Source organism: Mytilus edulis, chromosome 3 (genome assembly GCF_963676685.1).
Source record: "Mytilus edulis chromosome 3, xbMytEdul2.2, whole genome shotgun sequence".
Taxonomy (NCBI): Eukaryota; Metazoa; Mollusca; class Bivalvia; order Mytilida; family Mytilidae; genus Mytilus; species Mytilus edulis.
In genome coordinates this window covers 55,169,656-55,181,698 of record NC_092346.1, presented here as the reverse complement: position 1 = coordinate 55,181,698, position 12,043 = coordinate 55,169,656, and the positions used below count along the sequence as shown (strand labels likewise).

The following is a 12,043-nucleotide window of genomic DNA, read 5'->3' as shown; positions in this document are numbered from 1 at the left end:
ACACCTGCCAGTTGGACATGTACACCTTACAATCCTTCCATACACCCAATATACTAGACTTATTGATTATAGTATCTTAGATATGGACTTGACCGCCAAAACTTAATCTTGTTCACAGATCCATGAAATGAGGACCTTGCAAGGTACACACATACCAAATATAGTTATCCTATTACTTATAATAAGTGAGAATTTAACATTACAAAAAATCTGAACTTTTTTTTCAAGTAGTCACTGAACCATGAAAATGAGGTCAAGGACATTGGACATATGACTAACGGAAAGTTTGAAACATGAGGCATCTATATACAAAGTATGAAGCATCCAGGTCTCTCACCTTCTAAAATATTTAAAAGCTTTAAGGAAGTAAGCTAACGCTGCAGCCGCCGCTGGATCATTATCCCTATGTCGAGCTTTCTGCAACAAAAGTTGCAGGTTCGACAAAAATGGCCACCACAAAATAGCCTAAAAGTGGTGCTTACAAGTGGCATTAAAACACCAAAAATCATAATTAATGATTGGCCAGGGAAAATATACATCTGCTATCTTTTTGTATTGACCTTTAAAGAGACTTTTGAAATTGAGTTTCAAATGACGCACACTGGGTTGCTTTATGTGTTGCAGACAGAATGATGGACAGAGTCAAGTGGTACCTTGACCTGCCCTTGACTCTGGGGAGGCTGGTTATAAAGACATATGAAGGGTTACTCATTTGTGAAAAACAATGCAACCAAAACTGATAAAAATAAGTGAATCAGATCTTTATTTCTCTATAATTCTGTCCTTCTTTCTATTGCACCTTTCAGAAAAGCACAATCTGACAATAGCTTGATACAATTTGCAATGGCAAATACTGTATGTACATAGTTCAACTTTTGTGATGACATAATAGAAACTTCTGAGATATATGGTCAAGTCTTATGTTTATCATCTCATTAATTTGGGTTTTTTGTCTGGAGGTGGTTTTATAGATGTATTCGACTTGTCATCTGGTCTATCTTGTTTTATTTCTTGTTTAATAACTGGTTCCTGTTTTACTGGTTCTTCTATAAAAAATATAATTCAATAAATTAAGTGCTCTTTTAAAAACAACTACACAAAAAGAAATTTACTGATAATGCTATAACACTGTATGTATGTAATTTTATTACACATTGAAAAATAAAAACACTCGGGTGATTTCCAGTTTAAGGCTTTCCAAGTAATTTATTATTTATAAGATAACTGGTAATTCTCTGTAACAAACAGTCGAACCTGTTTGTGTCAAACTAGGTAGTGTCAATATTTATATATTCTATTGACTTTATTTGTGCATGATTTGTATCTATGCTTATGTGTTTAATTATTATGAATGACCAAAAAATATGGCTAATGAATACACAATCATAAGGTGAAATGTCAAAAAAAGACACAATGTGCATAGTACTATCTAGTTTACACAAATCTCATGCTGTATTTCATACATTCCGAATTTATGAGGACAAGCACAACCTTGAATGAGTCACATACTTTGGTCTGGTCACTTGGACTACTACTGTCGTATAAAGATTGGTTCAATGTTCTGTCTCATGCAATGCAATAGAATAAATAAACTGTTTCTCTAAATGACTTTACAGTTTATTTATAGTTTAAAAATACTGTTTGTGATTTATGGAGACAACTAGTATTCTAGAGTTTTTGGTGTTTTTGAATTCATAGTACATTACAAATTTCAAATTAATTACAAACAAGCGTTTCATATATGTCATTTATAAAGTTGCTATACTTGAAATGGTATCCTTATTTGTGGTTTATTTTTATTTTTAGAAACATCTCAAGATTATCATCAAAAGGATTCAATATGCAAATAATGTGTAACCTTTAACTTCTGGCTGTGTTGGTGGAACAACTTTAGGTGGAAATTTCCTGGCAAGTTCTCCCAGTAATAAATCAACTCTCTGTCTTTGGAAAACTGAGCTAGGTTCTTCTTTCTTTTCTTTAGAATCACTTTTCTCTATAAAAGTATATATTATTAAAAATATAATATTGTCTGAAAAAATGATTAACTTCTACATGTATTTTCCTATTGAATCAGTTGGAATAAAACTCATCTAACATCAGTAGATGTCCTTGGGTTTTGTGTTGATATCACTATAATGAATATCTAATATCTTTCATTTAAAAAACAATGATATATGAAGCTACTTCAAATCATTTATCTGAAAATTATTTATCTTCAGTTGAATAAAAGATTTCTGAGGTCATTAGGAAGTTGGATATAAATTGGAAGATGTAACAAATATAATGCAGTTGTATTAATTTATGTTTCATATTTAGGACTAATGTAGATGAAGATCATAAAATAAAATGAAGTCCTAAAAGAAGTGTGGGTTCAAACCTTCTTCGTCACCAACAATCTAAACTTTTGAAATTCATTCAATCTTTATATCGATAAAGTCTGTAAAACCATTGAACCCTGAGTCAAACAAAAGAACATTGATTGTTTTAAAATCATCATTTAAACCCACATTAATTAGAAAGTCTACTTTACTAGTAAATGTAAATTGTAAACTAGATGTGTCAAAGCAAAACCAATGGCCCCGTCTCAAAAAGTTGAAAAATCTGCAATTTTAATAACATGTGGACACAAACATGATGGTAGTCTCACATATAAAAAATCAGCTCAAAATCTGGAGGCGTATAGAAAAATGTCTATATAACTGTGATTTCAACAATTTTCAAAGTTGTAAACTCTTAATTTTGGCAAAAATTATCAGAGCGGAACGAAATCTACACTTGATCTGTAACTCATCATGGTTAGCTCACATACCAAAAATCAGCCCAATATCTGAAGGCGTTTAGAAAAAAACTCTGTATAATGGTTTGTTGCGGAATGACTGACAAGGGTAAAACTATATGGCATGACAACTTCGTTTAGAAAAAAACTCTGTATAATGGTTTGTTGCGGAATGACAGAATGACGGAATTACGGACAAGGGTAAAACTATAGGGCACCGACAACTTCGTTGCGGGGCCATAAAAAGTCCCTTCCCAAAATTTAAAGCTGGGTCAATTGACCTCCACATTATTTAAATCCTGAGTATCAATATACAAACCTGATTTATCTTCTTGGTCTGAGAACTCCCACCAATACCCTTTTGATGGTGTATATCTTGAAAATGACTGTGCTACAATACATTGAGTAAAGTATGGTTACCAGTATTACTAAGTGTCCAGTGCATATCAAACATTTTTTTAAACATATAACAATCAGTATGACATTTCTTGGTGGAAATATTAAGTTAAACCCTACACTGATTTATATATATTAAAATTCAATAAAATTGATTTTACAGTGTTCTTATTTATCATATCCTATATTTTTACGATGTAACATTTATATATTGTATATTTTCCATTCAGTTTTTAAAATTTTTTTTTTTTAATGAAAAATGAAAACAGATAGAAAAAAATGATGTACCACATTCTTGTGTCTACCTATTAAAGTCAGAGGCATGTTACTCAGTGGTTGTCTTTTGTTGCTGTATGCCATACCCTTGTAAATTATGTTTTTTTTGTTTTAATAGCATTTTTTTTAATTGTTTTACATTTTGTTATAATTATCATTAAGCTCTGATTCATTGAACCTGAGATAATGTGACAATTATTTCATTCATATTCAGGACCATATTGCCATGTGTATGGTTAAGTGATGAAGTTGATAGGCAGCTATTTTGGGATATGAACAGGGGTTAAAAAATCCACTAGCCCGACGCCCGGGACTACAACATTTAGGCCTCGGGCAACCAAAACTTGTAACCCAATATGCCCGACGGACTAGTAACAAAACATTCTTGGCGTTGTCAAAATATAAAGTGGAAAATCCCCTCATCACTATTGTATCTTAGCCAATCAGATTCGACTACGTCATCTGGGATTCCCAGAATTTGAACTGATTTTGTAGAAGGATCCCGTACTTTCAATACAGGGGTGTTGTACATTGCTTATGCAACCATAGAAATTTAATGTAAATAGATTGTACCTCCTTCTGAATAATTTATTGAATTATAAATGTGAACCCCTTTTAACAGCAGACACCCGACTTTTGTCAGATATAAATTTGTAACATGTGCACATGTTATGGTAGCCATTTTGTTTTTGTTTACATACTATGAAGAAGCCTCTAGAACCATGACCTATACATTAACAGTATAAAAAAAAACTTAAAACTTGATGCAATAATATTTCATCATTATGATTATGATTATCTTCGTTGATATTCAAATGAATTTGATTTTTAAAGAAATAAATTTTATAACAAATACAATTTCAGTTTAGAGACTGCTCAGTTTGGAATCTATTAATAGCGCACAATTAGCTTACCTGTAATAAATGTAAATATGGATATTACTGTACTTGGTTTATAAAACTATTATAAAAGACACAAAGTATGGAAGTATAAAACTATTATAAAAGACACAAAGTATGGAAGGTGATATTTATTCACATATATATTTGTGGTCATTTGATTTGTTTTAATAAATTGAATTTTTAAAACTGAAAACAAGTATGAGCATTATATGTAACAAGCTGATATTTCTTTTACACAAATATGATGATGTATCTGATAAAAATTACTCCAATCCTTTTATGCCAGGCAAGCTTTTGTATAACCATGTATAGAAGTGGTCAAGACTTGTACCATCTCGAGAGTTGAGCAAGTCATTATTACAGTATATTTGATGAGTATTCAATTATCGAATTGAATATAATATCTGCTAATGGAATATTTTTTGCTGTAAGTTTTGGGTATCCAATTTGCAAAAAAACCACTGTACAATGGATAAAAATTGTCAAGTTTATAGAATTCATTGTTTATTGCAGGAAACTCTGAATGTGGAAGGCATACTCGGGCTAGTAGGTCAGTTTTGTTGGGCTATTAATTCTTTCAATAGGGCTAGTAAAATCCTGCTACCAGTAAGCCCTGGGCTAGTGAGCTTTAGTAAAATTTCTTAACCCCTGATGAAAATGTATCGCGCAGTATAGAGTACCACTCAAAATACATACCTTCTACAAATGCTGATTGCAGATTAAACAGTGTATTTAGCTGAAAGTAAAAAAAACAACCATCATCAATTTTAGGTTGAAGAAAGCCATTAAATATGTACACATTATAGTGAATTACTCCTTAAAACTATTAAGTCAGTGTCAAACTAACTTTTTGGCCACAAACAATTTTTTTCAGCTACATGTATATACATTTTCTATGTTGAAAATACAAACAAATGCATAAAATTCTGAATATTTCTAATAGAGTCTCTCATCTTTTTTGCAGTTTTATTATTGGAATGCATTCACCTAAAGAAAAAAAATCTTTGAATCCAAAATAGTGTGTAAAAATCTCGTCCAGTATTTCTAAGTGATTCTTGACAAAGATATTTTGAGTCAAAAAGTCTGCAGCTGACTAGATGCTAACTCATTTTTTTCAGAGAACCAGTAATATGGCCCGAGAACACAGTTATTTTGTAGTGCATTTCTTTTAGACAATAAATTCAAATTAAAAAAATCGCACCTGCTCTTTCTCAAAAAGATTTTTACAGTGTAGTGTACTACCAAATAATATCAAAATTATAGAAACTTCTACCAGCTTTAACTCAAAATATTGACAATTCTGTGTTAAGGGGGTGTAAAATTCAGTTTGACAGCTTCAGACGTGATAAAATCTGACCTTTTTGAACTGGACCAAATCACTACTTAACATAAAGATTCAGCACCCAAATTTTTTTAACATGTAAATACATCCCCCTACTTAATATTTCATGCATTTGATATCAAGAAATAAATTGGGAAAGTGTATCAAATAAAACATGCAAGTTATACACTGTTTACACTAGGGACTATATTCGTAGACAACGAAAACCAAAGGACGATAACTGTGTCCTTGGACCATATAGTGAGTCAGCAACCCAAGGCTTTATACAATGTACAAAAAATGTATATAACAATATAAAAAAAAACCAGACAGTCCAAATCTGACAGTTTTCCTTCATATGTAAATTTTTAACTTACCAATCTAGAATTAATAACAGATCCTAAATCAGGTGCTTGATATACCACTCCAGCTATGATATAGTAATCTGCTAAGGGCGTCACTGAAATTTTCAATAATCTCATGAAAAGGCAATGTGACAGAACTGATTTTGGAATGTGGATTCAAAAATACTTTATTTCTAACCTTATTGTAAAAACAAGTTTTTGATGTCCATCAAATGGACGGACGATCACTCCTGTTATATATGTTCGTTGTTGTTTCTACTTTTTATAAGTTAACATACAGCACCAATTACATTCATTTATTTGTGTGGATGGGTGACTATCTCTTTAGCATACATTTTCACTACTCATTTCCTTTTATTCAGTGACATAAATTGTAATAACAATCATGTCTTTTAAAAGAAAGGAATTTTGTATATGTTTTGTTCAAACATCGTTGTAAATATAATGGAATTTGATGCAACTGTCATAGAAGTGGGAGGTTTAGCTAGCTTCAAAACCAGGTTTAATCTTCCATTTTCTACATAAAAAAATGCCTGTACCAAGTCAGGAATATGACAGTTGTTATCTATTCCTTTGATGAGTTTGAGCTTTTGATTTTGCCATTTGATTAGGGACTTTCCTTTTTGAATTTTCCTTAGAGTGTTCAGTATTTTTGTGATTTTACTTTAGTGTACTCTGTATAAATTTATGTTAAGACATAATAAGTAACTAACCTTGCTGTGGAGAATGTCTGTGTTGCTTCCTAACAACATACAAAATTGGTTCTTGTACATGTAACAACATATACTCTAATCCTGTCATATTACTGTAAATAAATATTATAGTCATTTAAATAGATGCTTTATCATAAATATATACATAGTTTCATATATTTAATTTTCTAATATGTAATGGCACTTGTTTTCTGTTGGGATACTATTCAATGGTAAACATTTTACCAAGAGCATTGCATAGCTGGGGTTTGACCTATTATGTTATAAGATAGAAAAATAACAAGTAAATTCCATACAATTGAATTAATTTTCTAAATTTACAAGAACTCTAACTGCTTCTGATGATCTATTCTCAATATTGTGGAAGATGTGTACTGCTCAATAATGTGTGGCATGTGTGATGCTCAATACTGTGTGGAATATGTAATGCTTAAAAATGTGCGGAGGAATGTGTAATGCTTAATAATGTGTGGAATGTGAAATGCTCAATAATGAGTGGACTTTGTAATATCTTTATTTCTTCAAAAGATTGATACAATTGAAAAATAACATGGACTTTCATAGCTGGTAAATAATAAATTCTTACTAAAACTCTGTGAATCATCATACAAAAATTATAAAAAATTGACTCTATAAATGTGATGAGTAATTATTAAACATTATTACAATAAATATAAGAATGATTACTTGAGTTGATCTTGACTTAGTCTTTGCATCTTGATAATCTCATTATTGCAAGTTCTATCATAGAATGGGTTACTTCTTTCACCGAAATAATCCAGGATGTTGTTTGGATTCAGTAGTGGTATCCATGCTGTATCATGCCAACTTATTCCTAATGGATTATCTGAAGTTCAAGAACAAATATTGTTAAGTCTTATTATCTTTGCCACATTCATGTACATGCATTTATGATTTGAAGTAAAAGAAAGGATCTATTACTTAGGCCACACCAATTTAATTTCTTGTTCTACGGATTTTTGGACTCCAAAAATTGGGGCAAGCGAGCGATTTGAAAATTTTAATAAAAAAATATTTAATTTGAAAATTTTTGAGGCGAAGCTTGAAAAGTAAAGGCGAGCGATTATAATTTTTTTTTTGTAAACATAAAATAGTAGGTTTCGACAATATTAAAACTTGATTTATCACTTGTACTTAGACATTTCATTAATTTATGAAGTATTTTTTCCCTGTTCACCAAGAAATAATTGTATAATTAAATCTGGTCTATGTATGTGTGACTGACAATGAGACAATTCTCCATCTAAGTCATAATCAGGTTGGGAACAACCCCTTAATGTTATAAATATCCCTTTTATGAGGGGTCAATATAAGTTATAATATATTTCTTTGTAAAAAAACACTTTTTAGTACAAAAGGGCTCTTCCCAAAGAACTATATATCTATCTTGTATTAAATGGTCAAAACATGTCCAAGAATTTTGTAATATTCCTGGACTTAAACCATGATCGTTAACACATTTACTTTAACAGTTTATTTAAAATAAGTGGACCCCTCTTTTAGAAAAGTTGTTTAAAATATGATGTATTTCTCCTACTTTTGAGTAAAAATTTTTAAGTTTTCAAAGGTTTTGTATAGCATGTATAGTAGCACTATACAAATCCTTTGTATTTGTACATTGTATTTCCTTTTCTACAACAGTAAAATGACCCCTTGTCTGAGGGAGGGTTGTTCCCAACCTGATAATAACACACACAGGTCAAAGTACGGCCTTTTACACAGGGCTTTGATCCAGACCAAACAGCAAGCTATAAGGGACCCCAAAATTATTAGTGTACACAATTTGAACAGGAAAACCAACTATCTAATTTATATATCCAAATTCCAAAGGGAAAAATACCAATGACCCACATCAACAAACGAGAACTGCTGAACGACAGGCCCCTGAATCAATCAGGACAGGTGCATAAACATGCAGCGGCTATGGATAGTTTTGTTTCGCCAGCATTCAATATAACTGCAGTTGAAGGCAAATCCTTCAGAAGTTCTTTGTACTTTATTCGGTTAACAACGAACATTTTTTGATAGGGAATATATAAGTAAGGGGGAAAGAAACCAATGTTTTGTTCTGTACAGGTATTTCCGCTGTTATATATTTATATCGGAGCACAGTCACTCCCACGTGGGATAAATCGCTTTCATGCTAAACAAATATTCTCACAGATATTAACACATTGTGATGGGGTGCTTATAGGTTAAAATCGTTATATATACAGGTTAGACTGTGATTTTAAAAAACAAATGTTGATATCTTTTTATAATATTTACAAAAAAAAACGGTGCGGGATATAGACATGATTACATTTCCGGATGTGGGAAGCAGGAATATAAAAAAAATCTGTTTTGAAAAAAATAGGTACGAGCGGGTCCGTCGAACAAGGAATTAAATTGGTGTGGCCTTACTATTGAACATTTAGTCAAATTGACAAAAAAATGTTTATTATCAAACTTGAGACAATTTATTTCATACATTTACATGTGAATAATTATACAGAATAATACTGGGCAGATCATTTCTATAAAGTTACTATAAAACAGTGGAATAGTATACGTACAATAGGAATATTTTATGTACATGAACATTAAGAAACCTCAAAGAGTGGGGCTATACCATTACAACTTCTAACCAAAATACTGTTTTTTGGCTCCAATGCCCTTTATACTTTTGGAGGTCAACTGTATAACATGTACATATATTTCAAGAAATTAATGTTAAAAACCTACATGAACTTTGCTATAGTTTACGTTTAGGAAATGCTTCAGACAGCCTATAGGCAGTGCTCTTAGCATAATGCCATTGGAGCGTACAAAATGTACAATTATTTTATGCACAAGTATACTACCCTAGTGGCTCTCAAATTATTTGGCATGTCTATTTATGATCAAACATATATATAAAAGTGAAATTTTTATAAATATGGTACTAAGACGAAAAACACAATGGCAATGCATGAGGATATAATTAATATGATTAAGGTCTTGAGTTCCATTCCCTACATAGGCACTGGAAATTATGTGGATTTTTTCTTCAAAATTTTGAAAGTTTTTCTTCTTCTTTTGGTATACAATATTCCATCAACATCAATGATTAAATACTGTTGGCATGTGTGGACTAAATTGTTACTCCAATTTAAATAAAATGTAATTGAAGTGCAATGAAAATATTAAATTTGTGATTAAAACTATGTACAATTTAAACAAATGCTATTAATTAAGAACAGAGAACAGCTGAAGTGAGCTGTAATTTGAATTTCAAAATGACTGAGCAATGGCAAAGTTCACAAAGTCTAGTCTGATTAATCATTTTACAAAAAAAAAAGTCCAAGCAAAGGGAGGGGACTTACGCCCTCAATGCCCTCTCTGGATCTGCCACTGGGACCATCTCAATTTGGGATACTGATTGGATTGTTTGAGGGTCCCAAATAACAGGCCTTTAAAGCCTTGATGGCAAAGCTGAATTAAATTTCAAAATTTGGGGGAGGGGGTGGTGTAATATATGCGCACCAAACCATGGCAGTATTATCAGTTTGTTGATTGTGGCAATTATCTAGCAGAAGCAGAATAGAAAAAGAATATTCAAGTTTGGGTCTGACAAGTGCTTAGTATGCCTGACTAGAGTAAGTCTTTATTCTGCATGGGAATTTTTTATTGTGTGTTCAACAGTCCTTTCAAAATGTTACAGTACACACAAAAGCATGCAGAACAAAGAAACTCAGTCTAAAAGTAGGATGATCCCGTAGGACTGATCCTACTCGAGTTACCCTGTTAGAACTACAGGGGTTTCTTCCTAATTGCCGGTTTACTATGTTGTAATCCGCGGAAAAAATGTTGTAGAACTCGCCACAGGAGTTTGAAATGCTATCAATAACGGGGTAAAAATATATCAAACTGGACTTTCTCTGTTAGTGTTACAACATTTAGCTGATGTCAATAAGTGTGACAATAATGGTGTATCACCTCTGTATATAGCATATATCCATCTCTCTGGATTTTTTAACCTTAAATTTACCCTTATCTAAAGACATAGCTAATCGGAAATTTGCTTCTTTAATTTTTTCTGTTTTCTATTATGCAGTCGCCATTTTGAGTGTCACGTGATATCTTTCGGTAACAAGAGATTTCGTCATCATGGGATATCGGCCTTAGGTCTGAAGACATTTCGGCATCAGTTTTGGACATTTCTGGACAAGGACAACGCTACACCTCCCTTTTCTCTCTCAATATGTTAAAAAAGATACATAGAATTTTAAAGAAAATAACAAGAATTGTTATGATAATGTGGAAATCCGTGATATTTCGTACTAGATTGGATAGTTACATAATATAAATCTTGACCAATGCGTTTAAATAAAGCAAACACGAATAGTAGATGCCGATTTGTCTAGGTGCCGATATGTATTGATACCATAGTAAGACACATCAACTAATTCTTAACACTTATTTCCAGTAACTCAAACGTAAACACCATCTATTCCAAAATCTATTAAAATAAGAATTGAATGCTTCTTTTTGTAAATTTATTGGGGTGTTAAAGCGTTGACCGAAGAATATTTTTTATGAAGCGCAGAAGCAAAACTACAACCTTTAACACATATCACCATCGATACTTAAATATAAAAAAATGCAAAAGGTAATTATTATTAATAAAATTAACAATATCATATATGGAAAAAATTTGTAACTTATCTCCATTTTCCAATAAATATACATTTATGATGATAATATTATTTCTATTGGCTTTCAACAACCACAAGCGGTGGAAAACACAAGATTTTGTCTGCATAAGTTATGGAATTAGTGGTAAAATTGAGAATCGACTGGGAATGGGGAATGTGTCAAAGAGACGACAACCCGACCTGGCATAGAGGAGAAGACAGCCCAAGACCCCAAATGTATCTTCAGCACAGCCAGAAAATCCCGCACCCGTACGCCGGCTTCAGCTGTCCCCTAACACATGTGTACCAGTTCAGTATAAACGGACGTCACACTAAACTCTGAAACATGTAAATGCACTAAATTAGAAAAAAAATGTCATACAAGGCTAACAAAAGCCAGGGGATCACGACTTGGGAAAGGCGCAAAAATTGACAGGAATACTCATGTTTTGTCAATCTAATTAAAATATTGATCTCTGATTACGTTATACTACATGTAGATTAGATTGATGTTTTGTGAGACTCCCCCCCCCCCCCCCCCCCCCCCCCTTAATACCTCTAACATTCAGACATCAATACGCACAGTAAGTCTGAGTCATGTCAGAAAAGGTAACGGAA

The 12,043-nt window shown here is 32.1% G+C and overlaps 1 protein-coding gene across 1 annotated transcript; it reads right to left on the bottom strand.

The window, feature by feature from the left end:
• Nucleotides 1-746: 746 nt before the first annotated feature.
• On the bottom strand, nt 747-10,900 carry LOC139516880 (mediator of RNA polymerase II transcription subunit 6-like). Its single transcript, XM_071307300.1, has 8 exons — nt 10,780-10,900; nt 7,437-7,596; nt 6,750-6,841; nt 6,049-6,131; nt 5,047-5,086; nt 3,096-3,167; nt 1,859-1,993; nt 747-1,046 (listed from the first exon to the last, which is right to left on the bottom strand). Exons 1-8 carry the CDS (start codon nt 10,793-10,795, stop codon nt 928-930), a joined length of 717 nt encoding a protein of 238 aa, XP_071163401.1. The 5' UTR covers nt 10,796-10,900; the 3' UTR covers nt 747-927.
• Between the last annotated feature and the right edge of the window lie 1,143 nt (nt 10,901-12,043).

What these genes read in the sequence shown, in the direction of transcription:
- LOC139516880 (XM_071307300.1), bottom strand. An exon ending in CTAAGTCAAGATCAACTCAA is followed by an intron (nt 6,842 to 7,436) that starts GTAATCATTCTT and finishes ATTTATTTACAG; the next exon opens with TAATATGACAGGATTAGAGT. An exon ending in GCAATCAGCATTTGTAGAAG is followed by an intron (nt 3,168 to 5,046) that starts GTATGTATTTTG and finishes AATGTATTGTAG; the next exon opens with CACAGTCATTTTCAAGATAT.